Raw genomic sequence first — 20,789 nt, 5'->3', positions numbered from 1 at the left:
TTCTAGTAATGGTTTAAAAACAAAAACAAAGTAAAAGCAGGATTTAAAACAAAATTGTGTTTAGATCATTGTTGAAATGCAGACTTATTCCCTTGGGACACGTGTCCTAAACTGAGCCACCAACATCATGTGTAAAAACTTTACTACGCCCATCGTAGTGAATAATCAGTTAAACCACTTTGGTTCTTATATTTTTCCATTGAAATGCTATGGATATAAACTGAAATTTCAAAGTCCAAAAGCAAACAAACGTAACAAACTTCTTTCAGATCTTTGTCAGCCGTTTTTACTGCATTCAAATGAAAACTGCAAAAAGTTTGACGAAATTCATTTTTTATTAAATCAACTTTATTGAAAACAGATGTTCAGGAAGTAGGCCTATTCGTCGCACATTGTCAATCAGGTTGGAATCAAGTTAGAGCCCATTCTTAAGACGGTCGACACATTGATCTACACAGGACTACAGGGTGGAACAGATATTATTGCCTAAATGGGACAGAGGACATCATGGTTACAGGGCGTGCTCTGGGGGTATAGCTTCTACTGTGGGCTTTGTACAATGTAGTCGTGCGTGGATTGGTCAGCAGGACTTTGCCGTCTATCGCAGCTCCTCAATTTTGCTTATCAGCGTGTCCTTGTTGGCGCCAGAGAACTCGAACACCTGAAACACAGAAGACAAGGTGCGTCACACATGGTGACACTTAATCTCCCACGTTTGCATGCATCTTCCCCTTGCTCCATCACGGTGACCGACAAACGCCCAAATCAAATTCTCAGTCTCAGATCTGACAAAACTGCTCTAAAGCCTGCAGGATAGGACTGCTCCATAGGCGTCCCGGTTCTTAGCCGGTGCTGCTAGATTTTATTCTGATGCTGAACTGGTTGGCCACCCCTGATGTAGCGTTTCACCTGAAGCGCAGGACGCATCGTCACACTCCTGTTTGAGACGCATCAGGAGTTTAGACCTGAGAGGAACCCTGTAACCATGGGGGTTTCTACAAACCGGTTAAGCTCTTGCATGTAGAAAGCAAGACAAATCCTTACTTTTAAACCATTTTATAACCTCCAACCAACCCGACAGACGTCAGCTCAAACTGAACACGTCAAAGAGGCGATGACGCATGGATGAAACGTGCACAAATTATTAATCCAGGGCCCTGATTTCTGAAATATTAACCACAAGATGTCTGATATGATCCACAAAAAAGGCTGCAGGAGGCTGTGAGGTTTCTAGAGCCTCTCAAACAGACAGGATGAAGAACTGCATGAAATGTGAAAAATAAGATCTACTTTTATGAAATGGCTCACTTAATTAATGAGTTTGTGGACTTACCATCTTTCCACTCTTATAGAACTGGAATGTGGGCATGCATTTAATGTTGCAATCCTGGCTCACATCCTGAGAACAAATTAAGAAAACACATTTCAGGAGGTTACCACAACCCAGTGTCAGCAAGTTGGCTGATGCTCTGGTCCTCTCAGGCCCAGCCAGTTCACAGACCAACCAAACAGTGCCTCTGTACATGCTGGCTCACTGCAAGAGGCAGCACTGCAGTAAAGGTATCAACGTAAACAGCTTTTAAACAATCGTTTTGTATAAAACTGGACACGGGTTACAGCTACGAGCCCTGTCCACCTTGAATGACGCAAATGCACAAGAAACAAATGAAAGACTCTTACTGCAGCATCGTCCACGTCCACTTTCAGGAAAATCACGTTCTGGTTTTCAGGAAGCTCTGAAAGCTTCTGCAACACGATCAAGATGCGCATTAAAAGAAGAAATGTACAGAGGAATCACTTTAAGTGTCACTTTTAAAAAGGCATTTCTGTAACCAATCCAAGTTTTTTTTTTTTTTTTTTCACATGAACCAATGTTTTGCGATGAGAAGGGTTTTAACTATATGCACAGCAGCCACGTGTTCCTGCATTTCCCCTTTAATGTGGGCAAAGCCAAACAAAGGGTTGCCGCAGCAACAAGCTTCCTCTCCCAGCAGATGCCGCTCCCTTTGAGCTGCCCGGGGCAAATGATCATTTCGTTCAGAGAGGTTGTTACAGGAGTTGGACTTTATATACACATATCTGGATACAAAAAGACACAAACTTAGCCATTTCAACAAATCTTCAGTTTAAAAGCCACCAACTCACAACAAATTCTGGAGCAATCTGCTTGCAAGGACCGCACCACGTGGCTGTGAAGTCCACCACCACCAGCTTGTCTCCTGCATCCTTCAGGATGTTCTTGAATTCTTGCTGTGAAACAAAAAGTGCACACAGAGCAACAGTTTTTAAAAATCACGCAGCAATCAAAAAACTTAAGGGCTATGCATTTCTGCAGTCTCTGAAATAAGTGTAGTTGGTGAAGCCTATTCACACGACTCCAACCAGATTAGGAAAATAAACATTGTTCATTTTAAAAGGGACTATTATCTTTATCATTTGAAGACTTCTCGGTCACAAATAGCTCCGGGCGTTATTTTGGGACCACCATGGTGGGCAGCTGCGCCTGACACTTCCCCATCGAACCACGACCCAGGCGGGATCATCCCAGTCAGGATGGCTGCATTTCTTATCTTTTTTTCCCCCATTTTATTGAGCGGTGTAAAGTCCCCACCCTTCGGTCCGGGGCCTGCTGTGAATGGCGGCTGACAGCGGCAGCCTCCCTGCCGGAAGCTGATCAGACGGCTTCGTGCTCGGTCACCAAGGTAGCGGACCGGCCCCTAAATGACATTATAACCGGTCCTGTTTAAAGACTACAAATGTTTAAGCTAGCAGGAACCACAATCCCAGCTCAAAATAAAGTTGTCCGCTTAAGTTTGTTTTATTTCTTTTTTTTTTTTTTGCCAACAGTGTATAGGTTTTATCTAAACGCAAGTTAAAAGTGTAAATTCTATGTTTAGCCGGTTTTAATAGAGAGGCGCCCATTATTTTTGTTTATTTTTTTTAATAACGGTGAAGTTAGCCCGTTAGCTACCTGCTGGGATCAGCAGCTATGAATCAGAAGCCAACTTCAGCAGCGTGGCCCGTCTAACCTAACGGGGACGCAGGCACGGCTGGTTTACCTTAATAACACTATGTTTGTAGCATTTTAAAAAATAAAAAATAAGAACGGGGTACTCCGATTAGCTTGCAGCCCACAGGCCCGGATCAGCATCGGAGTAAGTCACGAGCTGTAGGAGGGGATGGCGCGCGGAAAGCGTGGACACGTTTTTCCTTTTCCTGCCGAAACCCAGAAAGTACCGTCGACAACTATGAGGGGGAACAAAAGCTGCAAAAGGAGGCACTGCGCGACAAAACACGACAAGGAATAAACACTTACCAAATCCTCCACGGAACGGACCATGATAACCGCCTTTAGATGAGTGCCACAACCACGGAGGATGCTGAAAAATACTTCCTTTGCAGTAAGCGGGACGCAGGCGCCCTGGTTTTATAAAGGCTCCGTCAAGCTGGCCTAAACCGCAGCGGAAGTCGGTTTCCTACGATTTACCAAAATAAAAGCATACACAATCATTTATTTTGTAAAATACAGCTTTCTTCAAAGATGAAAGCACATTGCTTCTCTGTGGGGTCATTTATTATATTTTCATTGTATGTCGATGTTATGTTTAATCGATGTTTTTAATTGGTAAAGTTAATATTTGTCATTGTTACTTTTATTTTGAAAACTGCTAGCAATTTTTGACGGCTTTGTCAACGCAGACAGGACCTTATTAAGAAATAAAAGTGAAACCACATTGATTTCATGCACAAACATGGCAAATAAAGCTGATTCTGTATCAAACGCTTGCAAAGCGCTGAGCCAGAACAAAGGTGCTTCTTTTTGGTTAACCGGTGCAAGGGCCAGATTAAAGCCATAAGGAGTTTTTCCACCCCAAAATGAAACAAACGATAGAAATTTCACCCTGAGCTGACAAGGTATAATGCTACAGTGAGGCAAATGTAGATGGAATGTCCCTGTTCGTTATCGCCTCCGGCTAGCTATTTATTGAATAAAGAAATTGGATGGCTTAGTTTTCTTGCCATCTTTCATTACATTACATTACAGGCGCAAACCCCATGAAACTTGGGGAATATTTTGCGAGTGCGCGGAAATGTAGTTGCAACTCTCGGTATTTCGGCAAAAATAAATAAATAAATAAAATTATATATATATATATATATATATATATATATATATATATATATATATATATATATATATATATATATATATATATATATATATACACACACTCCGGTGTTCAAAGTCATAATGACTTGGCACATTCTTGGTTTACCGTAAATGATTGACTCAGTGCAGCTCAGTTTCATTGGTCACTCGTCACTCGATACGCCCAGTGTTGTAATACGGCACTGGATACGGAGCAAAACGACGTCGTGTGCGCCTGCGCAATTACGCCTAGAATTTTTATTTTTATTTTTTATTTTTTCATTTCTCTGTGAACTTCACAGAAAAGAATAGACAGATAAAAAATATCTAAAACTGATTTTTTTTTTGGTCAGCAACAAAAGAGACTTTGTTGGTATCTGAATTAATTTCATGGAAAATTTTATAAATTTACATCACTTTATTTATATAGCACTTAAAAGAAATGTATCTTGAGGCACTTTAAATACATACAAACTACGTTGGTGTTTATAAAGCCAATTCAGTAAATTAATTTTGCACTGGTATAATAATCCAATCCAGTTAAGTTAAATTCAGGCCAGGTTAAAAAAAAAAAATCCAAGTGTAAGTAAAATTTATAATTTCAGTGAGATTCAAGTGTAGGACATTCAAATAGCTTTATCCTTTTTCTGTAGATTTAAATGATGCCCTGGTAATATTACAAAGTTTTTTTCTTAATAACGATTCATTTTATAGTCAAACAAAAGGGACATTTTTCTTTGTGTTTGACCAAGAGCAGTGGGCTGCAGTGATGAAGCCTTCCAGCCCATTGCTTTACAGCTCAATAATATATGCGGCATTCAGTGCTCTGCAGTGACACCTGCTGCTGCAGTTAGACTATGATGATCACTTAAAATAAGTTAAAGACAAAACTCATACGTCTGTTGAGTATTATGTAACTCTGCCATCTGTTTTCAGTTACTAAAATGATTTGTACTCAAAGTAATCCTGCTCTTATGTTGACTCTCATTGGTTGTGTTTTATTTCATAGCATTGACGAAATTGTGAAGAAATACATTTGGTGCAATTGTGTCTCAAGAGTACATGCTTAAGGAGGCAGACACAGTATTGTGTTTGTCATATTTTTCCAAAATTAGCATAACACCCAGTAATGGATTAAACATAACATAGATATCCACAACATTTTAAATGTTTTAATTCAAAATCAGCATTTTAAAGGATAAGCCTGATGTCTGGTTTGGAGGCTAAGTATTTGTAGGTTAACACTTGTTTTTTTATTTCTCTATAAGTGCACATATGTAAAACTTATTTTGGTTATAAAAAAGTATTCCCAGATGGGGGAGTTTTTTTTTTCTTTTTTTAAAACTGGCTGAATTTCAGCCACTGTTGCTGAAAAAGACTGTTCTTAGATGATACAATGTCTATCGCTACTGATGCCCGGACCGAGCTACCCACAACAACCCACAAAGCAGCACACTTTTATTAAAAAAAAAGCAGACACAAAATGAAGCAGTCACATGATGTCCAATGTACCCTTTCCTTGACTGATGCCTTATGACGACGAGACACTGTCAACGCTTTGGAGTCTCTCTGTGGATCATGGCTTTTGCCACGAGATGCGAATGGGAAAAGAAAACCCAGCTAAGATATTTTAATAATGCGCACACCTACACAACGCAATATACTATTAATTTTTACCCTCCTAAAATCTTTAAAAAAATTTGAGTCAATCTATAATGGTTAAAATTACAGATCACATTTTTATGTCATAAAATCAAGCACTTTAACCGGGGTGTGCAAGCTTTTATATAGGAAAATGTTTACTACATGCATATAAAAAACAAAAATCACCAAAGATGAAGAAAAAAAAATCCTTTATTTTTCATAGAAAAGGTGAAATACTCTAGACAGGTAGAATACAATGCGCAAAATTTGGCAATAACAATCAAATACTTTGTGCAAATACTAAGGTACAGTTTGTTTAACATGTAAACTAATCATTACTATCTTAGTGAAAGGTAACAAACACGAATGATGATACTTAGGAATCTGCCAATATGGAATGCTTTTAGTGTTTAGCAATACATGTTATTCACTGTAATCAATCTAAAAATAGAACATAAGAGACGTATTATTATTAGATGATTATTAAAGCATCTCTGATTCTGTATTACATGTGCAAAGGTGAACTGCAGCCGCGGAGTAAAGCTGTGCAGGTACAGTGCATTCAATTTACTATTCAGACCACTTCAACACTGGTTCACATTTTTCTTTCCAACTTTCAACCACCATCCTAAGTTTATTTCAATGGGTTATTTTTGTGATAGACCAACATAAAGTAGGCTCAAGTGATGAGAACATGGTGCTGTGGGGCTGCTTTTCTTTAGCAAGGACAGGGCAGCTGGTCACGGCGAGGCTATAAACGACTTCAGGCTGTGATGGAGGTTCACTTTCATACAAGACAGGGGCCTAAAACATACAGCCAGAACTAACACTGGCACAGTTTATATAAAAGCATGTGCATGTGTTAAGGTGCGTTCACACTGAGCGTGAACGTGTCAGGGCAAGCGACAGACTTACATGGTATCCCTTTGCAGAGCTGCCACATGGGAGTGACGTGTCGCCAAGCGACGCCAAGCGAGGCCACAGAGGCAATTTTGGCAATTAAAACGAAGCCAGAGCGACACGACACCTGCTAGTTAGAGACGGTCTTTCTTCAACATCCAACAGCGAGGAGCCTAACCACTGGAAAAAGCTGAACTTTTGTGTCTTCTTGTGCCACGACAACCAGAGTGCGAAATACGAGGGGGGTCCGGGGGGGCTCGAGCCCCCCGATTAACCCATGAGAACCCCTGAAAGCCTCAAAAGCAAAATTTAAAGGGGGTCTCAAATTGTGTCAAAAAAATTAAAAATGAAATATTTCTTTGTCACTAATGGTCACTAAAAAATGTTTAAGCTCAACATGTCCAGTATTTAAAATTCAAAACATTTATTCACAAATATCAGAATTAGAATCAGACATACTTTAATGATCCCAGGGTGAAATATGTTCTGTTTTTTGCCAAGTGGAGCCAGCTAATCCTGTTCGCGTATGCAAATTAGGCATGCGCGTGCCAAACAGAAGAAAGACGTAATGCTGACAACAATCAATACTAAAAATGTTTAAATTTTAGTATTAGGAACTGATCTTATCTGTTGTGCCTGTGCACTTTATCTGTTTCACTGTTGGTGAATGAGGAACGTCCTCTCGAGTCCTTGTATGTCTGGTGAATGTGAAGAATTGACATTAAAGCCAACTTTGACTTTGACATTGTAATGTTATAGGCCTACTGCATATTGAGAAAATTTACATCGGTATTGCGCAACAATCGGGAGATGGGGACCCCCCCAAATATTGACAGGTATTTCGCACACTGACGACAACCAATCGGGAACTTGCTGTGGCGTGTTGTTAAAGGACTGCAGCAGAGATGAAGCAGCTTTCATTCAACACAAGACAAGCTGATGGTGGCGGTCTGAGGTCGGCCTGAGTTGTATGACTAAACCAATTATTACTACCAAGACAAGTTCACAGAGGACCTGCCTGGAGAAGAGAGAATGAAGAGACTGGAGGTAAGTGAAAGCGTTACTAGATAGCACTATTGTACTGCTGTATTTCTGGCTTGGCGCCCGCTGTGCAGCTGCTGTCGTTAATAAGCGACAATGTGAACGCACCTTTAGAATGGCCCAGTCAAAGTCCAGACTAAAGCCCTATTCGCACGGGACCACAGGTGATTAGCAATAATTGCAGAGATTGTCTGTGTCTCTAATCCAGTGTGATTGCGCCATGTCAGGTAAAAATTCCCCCACAAATGACTATATTTTGCTGAACTACGAGGTCCTGTGATAATACTAATCCAATGCCAATAAGAATCTCTGTGGTTTGGAGGAAAAGGGGCGGGATCCATCACGTGAATATGCAGTCTTTTTGTTTCCTTGCCGCATCTTTATTCACGCTCGGTGAAGAATGGAGACTTCATTGAAGTGTTTAGAAAACCCTAGGTCCCGGCTGTCTGTAGAATGCAACAACAGCGCGAGGTCTAGCTCTTGTTGCGCGTCCCGTGCGAATGCCGCACATAAAAAGTTGACGTGGGTGGACTTATTTATTACATGAGGTACACAGATAATGCGTATCCTGTGCCAATAGGGCTTTATTCCACATTTGTTCCAAGAATTGAAAATAAATGCTCACAGATCTCCATCCCACCTGACCAGGCTTGAGAAGTTTCCCAAGGAAGTATGGGGAACATTCTCGGCTTGAGCTAAACTGGTTGACGGGTCTTCACACATATGCACTTCTTTGTGCTGGTCTATCACAAGTCCAAATAAAATCTGCTAAAGGGTCTGTCCATGATGAAGCATATTGCCTCATGGAAGTATTAATCCGCTTTGATTTCACGAGGGTAAGCACAGCCTTCAAGGATGGGTTGACCAAAAATCTCACCCCAGACATAGTAGAACCCCCCCCCCCCCCAAAAAAAACCAACCCATAAAAGTTCCTTTAATTTTTTTCAGAACCACAGATAAACTTATTGCCCCTGGTAGTCTACTACACTGGCTTAATTATTAGTCCTGCTGAATCATTTTCATTTTACTTTAGCCATGTTAAAACAAAAATATATTCTGCTGGCTAGCAAGCTAAAAAAAAAAAAAAAAAGGAAGCAAGCAGCATAAAACCAGAGCCACACACACACAGGTTGAGCGAGGCGAAGTGCAAAACGAATAGGGAAGGTGGTGGTAAAGTTGCATCTCCCCCCCAAGAATGGGCGGGGCCTTTCTGGGCACCCACAGCCCCGACAGCCATGTTGTAATATGTCCAGGTTGGCAATGTAAGACAGTGCTATTTGTACACCATGTTTTGCAGCATGTTTCTACTTGAAGGGAGCCATTGTTGCACAAGACTCCGCTCAACTCCTAAACCTTTTTGCTGCAAGGTTTTGCAGAGCACTTCTTCAAGTTAGAAACGGTCTTTCTTCAACATCCAACAGCGAGGAGCCTAACCACTACAGTGCATCAAATTTAAGCTTCAACTATATTGCATAAAAAAAAAAAGCTTGATCCTATGCTTAACTGACTAAAGCAGCTAATTTACATTTATGACATTCTTTAGAGAAATAGTCAAGAAATCTATACCAGCAATTTACCACAGCCTGAATCAGGTATAAATTCTTGAACAACCAACACCTCGTTGGCAGGAAGTCACACTGCAATAACAGCTTTACCGATGTTTTCTCCCTGCAGCATCCCCATAAATGCGGCTGGCATGTTTTCAAATCCTTTGGTGACGTGCTCCCTGTGCTTCAGCTTCCCCTGCAGAGGCCAGAACGAATATGTTAATCCAGTTCCACCGACGCAGAGGGCCGTGGCGTTCACATGTTTTACCCAAAACACAGGAAAACGTCAAAAAAACAAGAGAAAGGCTCAGGATAGTACCTCTTGCAGCCAGGTCATCAGTCTCTTGAGGCTTTCGGGGTTTTTCTCCCTCCACCTGTTCTGCAGGAAGCCCTCCATCTTCAGCTGCTTGAAGATCATCATCGTGTGTGGGTAAGGCCCTGGAGAAGTTGGCCAGCGGACAGAAATCAAAACCGCACCCTGTCTACGTTACCGCCTCTGTAGCTCTGAGATGGATAGAGTAAAACAAACACGCACCGGTCTGAGGGCTGCCGTCGTTGTACGTGGAGATGCTCCCGCACACGGCTATTCTTCCAAAGTTCCTCATTTGTGCAAGTGCGACGGTTGAGAAATGACCTCCAACCTGACGACAGGAAAGCCGGTCACACAAAGACGGGACAAAGCGCACAAAAAAAAGCATTTAAAGACTGCCGCGACAGCTTCATGTACGTTTTCAAAGAAGCAGTCGTATCCTTCGGGCGCCGCCTTCTTCAGAGCCTCCTCCAGGGAGGAAACGGTCTTGTAGTTGAAAGCCTCATCAAAGCCGAGCTCCTTCAGGTAAGCTACTTTGGCGTCGGAGCCGACTGAACCCACCACCTTACAGCCCTTGATCTTGGCGATCTGTCCCACCACGATGCCCACGGCTCCGGCCGCAGCGTTCACCAGCAGAGTCTCGTTCTTCCGCAGTTCGAGAACCTCCTCTATACCATACAGAGCCGTCAGTCTACAGTAAGTAAAGAAAAAAAAAAGAAATAATAAAGCAAGTCAGCTGTTTTTCAACCAGTCAAAGCCTCTTTTGAACTCCTCTTGCCATAGAAAAGATATCATCGCTTATCAACCGAGTTAGACTCAACACTTCCGAAGTTTCAATCAAATTATAACCAAAAAAGGTAACTAAAAAAAGTGAGACTCGTACAATTCGTCACACAGAACAACATAATGTTTATTAAGATAAGATAAGCTTTATTGATCTCACAATGGAGAAATTCTCTTGTCCCATCGGCTCAATAGTCAAAAGAAGGTGCCAAAGTAGGTAAGTAGAATCAGTTAGATACAGTTATACAGCTATATACAATTCTATACACTTCTATGTATAAATAGGTTATTGCACATATGTTATTATACACTTTATACAGGATTATTGCTCAGGTATATTGCACGGGTTATAGCACCTTGTATAAATAGGTTATTGCACATAAGTTATTACAGTTATTGTTGCATCTATGGTGCATGGTTGCAGTAATTGCTATAATGGTTACAGGTATAAAGCAGCGAAGTATGATCAGGTAGCAGCAGGAATGAATGACCTTTATTTTGAAAATCATGCATTCAGGCTAAACTAAGCTTTTCCAAAAAACAAAAAATGTGAATATTACATAAGAGCAATAAAAAGGTTTTTTTAATACAGAAAGATTATGGCCGTGTTAATGGTCTAACCCAGGGGGCTTCAACCCTGGTCCTCAGGATCCACTGTCCTGCATGCTTTAGATGCAGCTCTGCTCCACCACACCATGACCTCCTCAGCAGCCACGATGGGCTACAGAGGCCTGTTAGTCATTTATTTAGGTCTTTTATTTACTGAAATGCGGCATTGGTCCATTAACTCATGCAAAAGGAGCCCCGACCAAGTACTGAGTGGACATACTCTACAATACTTGGACATAATGTTTCAATAGGCCCACATGTCTGTATTAACAATCACTTATTTTATTGATTTCAGATAGAATCATCTGCAAAAAACAAATTTGTAGTTTTCATTAGGTGTGAGCCAAAACCATAGAAAGAAAAGATAGGAATAAAATTAAACATGTCAACCAGTGTTTAATGAATCTAAACAACATACAAGTTTACATTTTTGAACTATTGAAACAATTTCAACTATTTTTGATATCCTAATTTACTGAGATGAATCTGTATTTTTGTCAAGTGTTTCTTTTAAACATTAAAACCTTTTACCTGTTTTCGTTACACATCCTTCTACATTGCCAGTCGTACATTCAACACAACAGGAAAACATGCAATAAGCCATAATGTTGGTAAAGTTCACGAGAAAAATATAACTGGGGATGATTAAGCAACATACCATGTCGTTTAGTCAGGACTTTACCACCACCTTACCTTCTGTGGCGTTTTATTTGCCGTTAAACAATAAGCATCATCAAGTATATTACAAGCAAATTCGAGGTACTTCAATAATTAGCCAATATGTATTGCAAGCAAGCAGTTCTTTGCGATGCTGAGGTGAATGACACATATTGGGTCTTACCCAGGCATGCCGATGATACCCAGAGCCAGAGACAATGAAACCTCTGGAGGCCAGTCAGCCATGACGGGAGTGAGGTTCTTCCCGTCACAGACCGTGTGAGTCCTCCAACCACCTTCGCTCACAACGTGGCTTCCCACGGGAAATGCTGGGTTTTTGCTCTGGATCACCCTACAAAAGGACAAAATTATCCGTCAGTGACGTTTCTGATTCACTCATGACAACAGGTCTATTAATAGTCTTCTTTCAGTGGAGGACATATATGATTCAATATGATAAATTGAATCATTTATCATATTGATAACTGCCCCTAGTGGAGGAGTTCAAGTATCTTGGGGTTTTGTTCACGAATGAGGGGATGATGGAGCGGGAGATCGACAGGCAGATTGGTGCAGCGTCTGCTGTGAAGCGGGCGCTGTACCGATCCGTTGTGGTGAAGAGAGAACTGAGCCAAGAGGCGAAGCTCTCGATTTACTGGTCGATTTACCGGTCGATCTACGTTCCTACCCTCATCTATCGTCACGAGCTTTGGGTCGTGACCGAAAGAACGAGGTCCCGGATACAAGCGGCTGAAATGAGTTTTCTCCGTAGTGTGTCTGGGCTCTTCCTTAGAGATAGGGTGAGGAGCTCAGTCATCCGGGGAGGACTCAGAGTAGAGCCGCTGCTCCTCCACGTCGAGAGGAGCCAGTTGAGGTGGCTCGGGCATCTGGTCAGGATGCCTCCTGGACGCCTCCCTGGTGAGGTGTTCCGGGCACGTCCCACCGGGAGGAGGCCCAGGGGAAGACCCAGGACACGCTGGAGGGACTATGTCTCCCGGCTGGCCTGGGAACGCCTTGGGATTCCTCCTGAGGAGCTGGCCCAAGTGGCTGGGGAGAGGGACGTCTGGGCCTCCCTACTGAAGCTGCTACCCCCGCGACCCGACCCCGGATAAGAAGAAGAAGGGTTTGGCGACCAACCTTATATTTTCCCACTAAAATATAAATCTGGGGCCCTTCTGTTCCAAAACGTTGTTGTTATTTTAAACTTTTACGTGACACTTAAAACAAAACAAAAAAAATAATAATCCCTGCGGCCTTTAACCAACCATCACTGCAAATAGTTTTCTTTGGTTTACACACAAAAAGTCAAAGTTATTTTTTTCCTACTCTTTTGAAAGTTTCGTCAGGACGTTGGTACCTGGAACGCATTGCAGCTAATGAGGTGGTACCTGATACACAATGTTTGCGTGATATGGCCTCATTTTTCTCCCTGTCCTCCATCATAATCTTCCTGCCCCTTTCTGAGCTTCAGCAGCACTGTCACTAATGTATACTTTAGGTGTGGGCATCGAAGGCAGTGAGAGTCAAACTAAAACCTAATTCTCAGTCAATCACTGCATATATGTTGATGCACCATTTTGGCTGTAATAATGAAAAGTGGATAGATCCGATAAAGATTAGGGACATGCGGTTTGATGCATTTACACTGATAATATTGTAATGATTGGTTCATCTGTATAGAAAAACACTTTCTGTATCGAAAACAAGCAACATATTTCCTCTATTTATGGGTTTTAGTCCATTAAAAAAGACAAAAAAAACAAACAAAAAAAATCAGTTTGTCACAAAATTAGAATCGGAAGGTCCAATCTTAAAGAAAACCAGTGTGGGCCTGATCAATGTTTCTCTAAAATACACTACTTGCATGCAGAGAGAGACAAACTTGCCTATCCTTCCTGCTCCCAGTCTCACATTGGTACCAATAAAGGGGGGCAACAGGAGCCGAGCGCCTGGCCTATACATTTGCTGGCTCACCGCTGCACATCTGAAGGGATGTCTTTGCTGTCTGGCATCCCTGATGACTGGACATCAACAATGCAAGGAGACGTTTCCTGAACAGAGTGGCATTTTCCTCAGCTGGAAGCCAACCAAACACTCGGGTTTCCAAACGGTCCGTGAGGATCATTGGAAGTGTTTTCACTGAGAACCTTATCCTTGGAGCTCATCAACAAAATCAATGAACGTTTATGGACACCGAGCCCAGGACGCTCTGGCTGCGTGTCGTCGGCTCTTTGCTACTGCTGAATCAAAGGCTTCTGTAATTAACGCCAGGTGCAGACTCTGTTTCAGGAAGCGTCAGGCATGCAAAATGCATCATGAAGGATGAAAGGGCTTTCTCTGTGGGATCGCCGCTGTTTTCCTTACTTTGCCACTTGAGTCCCTATCATCACATCGCCTTCCTTCATGTGGACCCTGCTGTACGGTCTGAGGACACCAGAAACAAATATTAAAAACCTTTTTTTATTTTAAAAACTGTTATTCATGAAGATTTAACATGAGCGCTTTCTAAAATTAACACCCACCTCATGTATGGATCCACACTGAGAAAAACCGCTTCCAAAAGCACCTCTGAAAGAAAACCAAATTAAAGCGGAGGGTAATTTAGAGCAGTTAAAAATTGCTTTGGAAAAGTATTTAAAGCCCTTAAACTGTTAACACAACCACAACCTTTTTATTTGGGATTTCAGGCGATAGATCAGAAAGTAGAGCATTCTCAAATATTAAGCTGAAGAGATGTAAAGCAAAGTTTTTGTTTGTGTTGAAAGGATACAAACGTGAAACCCCTGAGTCATTACTTGGTGGAACCAGCTTTTGCTGCAGTCACAGCTTCCTGTCTTTTGAGATATATCTGTATATACATGACTCAGTCTTCTTGGCAAGATAGTTTAAACTCAGTCAGATTTTGGTCTGGACTTTGACTAGGCCACTCTAACAGTAGGCTTGGATCTAAACTGTAGCGATTGGTTTAATGTTCAGGGTGGTGTGTTCGGCAGAAAAATCAAGCGAACTTTCATTTTCATACCCATTTCAGGATTACATAACTCAGGATACGGCCAAATCCCACACACTGTCCAACTTTCACTTAAAATAGTTTCACCATCATTGTTTTTACCATGGTTGCGGTGAATACTCGATTCTGATTGGCTGCTGGGTGTCCATTAAAGTGTTATAGGACACCTATAAAAACAAGTTCTGGTCAAATAGCCTGACTATTCTAAATTATTGCGCTGGCTCAAACGTTAATGCTGGTGACGACGAGACAGTTGATGCTGGGTTACCTTGGCAACGTGTCACAACAAGAGATTAAATAGTTCTCTCAGCCGCTTCTTGTGAAAAATTTACGATTTTAACGATGAAAAAAAACAATAAAAAGGTATTAACAATTGATTTAATATTTATTTATGTTGTAAGTGACCATGGTATAAGCGAGATAATGCTCTTCGAGGCGTCCATTATCAGAAAGTGATGTGTCGGACGGTACACGCCTCCGCGTCGTCCATTAATTTTGTGTAATGGACACCTTATTTATATCAGTGTAGCAGAAGAAATCAAGCCATGTTGGAGAGTTATTGTACGGACGCACAGGTGCGGAGCAGAATTTCATCGATGTTTATGATGCGTTATATTCTGCTAATAATTTTTCTTCAATTTACTTTGAAGATGACAGAGGCTCACCGGGAGCGAAAGCGAAAACAGCTTTAAAGAACACCTAGCTTCGAAAATAGAAAACACTAGAAGGTTCTAGCCACCTCAGGTTTCTCAGGGCTGTTGTAATTCTGTAACACGTGTGGTTAGATGCTGACTTGTCATGCTCAGTCTGTGCTGTGGATGTCCTCTGTGTAATAGCACAAAGGGGAGGAGGGTTTCCTGAATCGGACTATTAAGTTGACTTTGTCATCCAAGGAATGCTATCATGGAGTTATGTCAACATCTAGACCCGCATTTATAGGAAAACATGGCGCTTCCAAGCATGTGGGGTACTGTGGACCGTTGCTTTGGGTTACTATAGCAGAGAGTAAGACTATGTGTCTTTCTGTTGGAAAAGAGAAAGAAACTGCCGCCTGTTCTACCTTGTATTTTATCTCCAAATCAATTCTGGGCTTGCCGCCCTCCTAACCTCTTATTTGTCACCCAAACACACCGGTAATGCGTGAATATCACTGTTCTCAATGTTCTCTGTCCATACAGAGCTAGAGAAGACCGCGTTCTCTTAGCCATTAGCTTGGAATCGTCTCCAAAAAGGAGCCAAAACCATCTGATCTGATTACTCTGGGTGAATTTAATATGCAGGTGAAAAATATAGGGAACATGGGAATAGGCTTCTGCTTTTGTTCTTAACCATGACTTTGTAATTATTTACTATATTATACATGTTGACAATGACTAAAACATTTATTTTAGTGAGAAACAATGTTTCTGTTTTTTTGTGTGTATTTTTAACTAGTCAATATTCCTTTGTGTGGCACTGGTGCATTGAAATTTGAAAGAAATCTTTATTTTTTGTTTGTTCATCTCACAAATTATGTGGACAAGGATACTAAAACTTTAAGTAAAATGATGTTTAATAATTATCGCTTCCATCCTTCCCATTGTTAAATGTGGACATGGGTACCATGTCTAAACTCCAGTGGCGTCTGATAAGCTAGGTGGGGCACAAAAACTCAACACCTATTAGCAGAAACACGTTTTTTGTGATCCATACAACCTAACTTTGATCAGTTTTAAATTAAACAGATTAGTTAAACCAACACTAGTGTCATGGTTCAGTTTGTGGTCTGCTTCTCCTGGGACAGTTTTCTAGACTTTTTCACCTCTCACCCAGCCCAGTTTTCCCCACTCATCAGAGATGTCTCTGACTCTGCCTCGCCGGGTCGCCCTCCGCGACGCCCGCCACAGACTCTGCTATGCCTGGATCTTCCACTAGAGGCTCCTCCAGGTCTTCAGTCGCCTCCGGTGGTCCCACCTGGCCTCCAGTCGTCGGTCGAGCCTCCACCAGGTCCTCAGTGGCCGCTCGAGGTCTCCTGGCTCTGGGGCCAGAGGATTTGTGTCCCCCGGCTGTCTACTGAGAACATGTTGGCCAAGCGTGTTGCAATTTCAGATGTTCATTATTTAAACAAACGTTGGTGGACCGGCCCCAATATCAAGGCACCTCAGGAGGATTTAGCCTCTGAGCTTGTCAGTTCTCTGACAGACTTAGATGTATAGACATAAATGTTTCTAACAGAATTTTGTTTGGTAAGGGAATCTTTTTTTTTTTTTTTTTTTTTTTTACAATATTACCCTATAAAGATTGATCATGTCCCACTGATTATTGCGAACATTACTCCACAGCAACATCTGGTGGGACCAGGCCCCACTGGCCCCAAATGCAGAGACGCCACAGCTGATTTCATAAATCAAACCTGGTACCCTTCATTTATTCCGTCATTTTTGCGCCTCACTCTACACCGGTTTTTAACAAATGAGGGCCATCGTGTTTTGCGTTTAGGCCAGACTCTTTGTTTTTGGCCCAATCTGACCAGAGCAACTTCCGTGTTTGCTGTGCCCCCTACTTGACCTGCGGTGATCTACAAACGGGACTTTACCGTGTTTTTGCCACTCTCTCGTAGAGGCCCAGATGTCCCATCAACAGATTCTCCCATATGAGCTGTGGATCTCTGCAGCTTATAAAGAGTTCCACTATCTCTTGGCTGTTTGTCTGATAAATGGTGTCATTGTCCAACCTCTCAGTTTAGCTGGAAAGCCATGTCTTGGTAGGTTTTGCAGATTTTCCATTTTTTTGGCCAAAGTTTAGGACATTGTTTTATAACCTAAACCTGCTTTAAACCTCTGCACAGCTTCGTCTCTCACCTGTCTGCTGTGTTCCCTGCTCTTCATGATGCCATTTGCTCACTAATGCCCTTCAACAAACACCTGATGGCTTCACAGCCATGTTTAAAATGAGATGAAGACACACATACAAGGTCTCAGTTTACTAATAGGGTTGACTTCTTAAGGGAACTGAAGACATTTTTATTTAGGGGCAGCAGGGGTAGATACAAATACAGACCACATTAATTATTGTTTTTTTCTTTTTTTTTTGTAAAATGTTAATTAGTTTTTTTTTTCTTCCACTTCAAAATTGGTGGTAGCAAAGTGACAAAATGTGAAAAAGTTCAAGGGGTATTAATAGTTTTGCAAGGAATTGTGCGCTTTAAATGTATTCTGAGTAAATAAGGGAAGTTTTCTTGCCTCCATCCTTGGGTTCAGGCAGCTCCTCCACCTTCAGCTTGAAGTCGCTGTCCTTTGGGAAGCCGTCGAAGTGTTTGGCCAGAATCCACGACTTAGCCTGAACCATGGTGATTTCCTCAGGGAGCACCAAAAAGCTTCTTCTCAAAGCGCTGTTAGAAGAAATGTGATGTATGAGGCATCTCTTAGATCCACCAGTATTATCTGAATAAATCATTTTTCAGGGGCTCATTGCCTGTTTTTTTTTTTTTTTTTTTTTTTAAAAAGCAGAAATCTCTTTTGCTCACATTTGTTCAAGCACACGCTGGAAAATAAGCAGCCAAAAAAAAAAAAAAAAAAAAGCAGCCACAATCTCCCACTTGAAAACAGATTGCAAGTCAGACTCCTTGAAAGCAAATTATCAAAAGAAAATGAGTGGTTGTGCATAGATCTCCGGATAACATATCAATAAAAAAAATAAAATAAAAAAACATTTTACTGCCTCCTCTAGCGTACCTTAGACCGGACCTGAGAATTTTTTTCTAAACATTGGCTTTTTGATACCTGAAATGATCAGTTTCACTTCAAACATATATTTTTCCTTTCTCCTGACAGATCTGTAAATAAGGCTAATAATTGATCCGACATACATGTTTGAAGAGAAACTGATCTTTGCCAGCCTTTTTATCCAGGTGTCTAAAAGCTTATGTTTAGGTAAAGATTCTTGGGTCTTAAGTTAAATTAATGATGCAACGAAGCAATCGGCCAATTGTCCACTATATGCTCCCATGGCAGGTTGGATACTGAAAAATCTGGTTCTTTTTCAAACTCATTGAATGCATCAAAACCCAGAACTAAGAGCATCGGCGTGTGCTTTGATGCACTTTTCTCTGAATTTACAAAAATTCAGATAAAGGTTAGCGACTGATGCCTCAACAACAACAACAACAATAGTAATAACAATTATTATTATTATTATAACAACTCTTTCAAGTCGCTGCAAAACTTCTACCTCTATCAGAAAGCCTAAAACCCACTTTAAGAAATACTTTATGCATTGAAAAATGGCTGATTAGATCCCAGGGGAAAACAAACAGAAATGCTCTTGGCCTGGAAAAGCCTGATGATGATCAGGCTTTTCAAGTTGGCTAAAGGAGTGAGAGGCAGTGATTGCTGTTGACACTTTATTTTCTTTTTTCTGTAAGATAACTACAGAGATTAGGTACGATCTGATATTGAGGCACACCTAAACAGGTTTCCCTGGGGTTGTTCGTGACAAACTCTCTGTCTCCAACACATTAAAAAAAAAAAAAAAACAACATAAATGCCAGTGGCTGCTCTGTGGTTACAATAGCAGAACTTCAAGAGAAATGAACCAATCCGACCCAGGCATGCCTGCTCACATACAGGCGAGCACATGCAAACAACCGGGAAGGTGCCATTGTTAATGCTTTAACAATATAGTGTGGAGAAAATTAAAGAAAAAAAGAGCACAATACACGGTTTCTGTATAACACGAACAGGACCTTGGCCTCATTAACTTATTCTAAAACAACCAAGAAATGTAAGAAGCGCACTCACTGCGTCGGACGGCTCCACTTCCTAATTTCAGTCTCTCTGTGTGAGACGGTGCAGGTTGCAGTTTCTCAGGCTTCCCAGCAGTCTGACCTCACAACGAGGTCAGCAGCTGAAGTTCCCGAAACTTTAGCAGAGCCGTGAAGAGACTTGAGACGAGAGCACGGGAGAAAAAGACCCCAGCGTAAACACGCGATTGGTCTAAGTTTAGCCACTAACAGATGACGTAGGCACCGACGGAGTCGTTGACGTCAAAATTATGGCAAGTGGTTGTAGAATATAATTCACCTCTTAAGCACCAAGAATTTTAGTTCAAACAGAGGCTGAAAAAAAGCCGAAAGAGGTTCAGTTTCTTATCAAACATATTACTGATCAATGGTCAACCTTATTTACGGATCTGTCAGGATAAAGAAAAATACATGTCTGAAGATAAACTGATCATTTTCCAGTCTGATAAAGCCAATATTTAGACAAAAATTCTTGGGTCAAAGGAGCAATAAGTAAGAAATGTACTGTAAGATTAACCAAAATCCTTCTCGTTTGTCATGGAAGTAACATTCCCTATAAGCAGCCGGTCCTCTCCATCAACAATGGCTTAGTCAAGTTTTTCTCTCCTCTCAAAATTAGAGGTACGATGCAGAACTACTGGTGTGTAGCCCATGTTTACTTCCTGGTTCCATTGAGAGTTCCCAGGGTTTCTAAAACAGGGTGTAGCATTTGTATTTTATCTTGACAAAAGAGAGCAGCAGCTTGCAAACATAGATTCCAGTAAGAGAAGTAGACCAGAAATAGATCAAAATGCTACATCATTTATCTATCCTGTGAAAGTAGAGATTCCGTGGGGTTTCACTCCAGCAATGGACCGTTGAGGAAACGGCATAATAGCCTGTTGTCAGTGGCAGGCTGTTGTGTGTGTGTTGTTCCCATTTGAAACACTGTTATTATTACTTATTGCTCCTTTAAAGACAGTGGACGATTTTTGCGGAAGTGTGAGTACCTTATGCTATGGACTATAAGTCACTTTTTTTCACAGTTTAGCCGATCCGGCGACTTATAGTCACGTGCGACTTATATATCAGTTTTAATTGGTAATTCATGTTGACCAACATGAACCAAGTGGTAAACATAACCATATAGCCGCAAGAGGGCTGTCTAGGTTTGTGAAAACTATATGCTGCTCTTGTACCAGTTAGAAATTAATTGAAACATTAACTTATAGACAACAAAGACTGAACACATGTTTATATGTTATTTTGCTGTTTTAGTATGCATTCATGCAGCGGACTGTTGCGTGGTGCAGCTCGAAGGATCCAGATCGTGACAGAACCCTGTTATTGGGCTGTTCATGAAGATAATAACAGCTGGC

General features: G+C 41.3%; 2 protein-coding genes across 2 annotated transcripts; both read right to left on the bottom strand.

The window, feature by feature from the left end:
- Positions 1 to 326: 326 nt before the first annotated feature.
- txn (thioredoxin) lies at positions 327 to 3,452 on the bottom strand. The gene is made up of 5 exons (XM_012853958.3): positions 3,317 to 3,452; positions 2,146 to 2,250; positions 1,681 to 1,746; positions 1,334 to 1,399; positions 327 to 661 (listed from the first exon to the last, which is right to left on the bottom strand). The coding sequence occupies exons 1-5, from the start codon at positions 3,338 to 3,340 to the stop codon at positions 599 to 601; spliced, it is 324 nt and encodes a 107-aa protein (XP_012709412.2). The 5' UTR covers positions 3,341 to 3,452; the 3' UTR covers positions 327 to 598.
- A 5,201-nt stretch (positions 3,453 to 8,653) lies between these two features.
- On the bottom strand, positions 8,654 to 19,619 carry LOC105918798 (prostaglandin reductase 1). Its single transcript, XM_012853955.3, has 9 exons — positions 19,430 to 19,619; positions 17,873 to 18,021; positions 14,164 to 14,209; positions 14,006 to 14,065; positions 11,826 to 11,993; positions 10,010 to 10,283; positions 9,818 to 9,923; positions 9,602 to 9,720; positions 8,654 to 9,478 (listed from the first exon to the last, which is right to left on the bottom strand). The coding sequence occupies exons 2-9, from the start codon at positions 17,976 to 17,978 to the stop codon at positions 9,368 to 9,370; spliced, it is 990 nt and encodes a 329-aa protein (XP_012709409.2). The 5' UTR covers positions 17,979 to 18,021; positions 19,430 to 19,619; the 3' UTR covers positions 8,654 to 9,367.
- Positions 19,620 to 20,789: the final 1,170 nt, after the last annotated feature.

The sequence above is a fragment of the Fundulus heteroclitus genome, chromosome 14 (genome assembly GCF_011125445.2).
Source record: "Fundulus heteroclitus isolate FHET01 chromosome 14, MU-UCD_Fhet_4.1, whole genome shotgun sequence".
NCBI classification, from domain to species: domain Eukaryota; kingdom Metazoa; phylum Chordata; class Actinopteri; order Cyprinodontiformes; family Fundulidae; genus Fundulus; species Fundulus heteroclitus.
The sequence above is the reverse complement of the archived record's forward strand: the minus strand, read 5'-3'. Positions and strand labels throughout refer to the sequence as shown.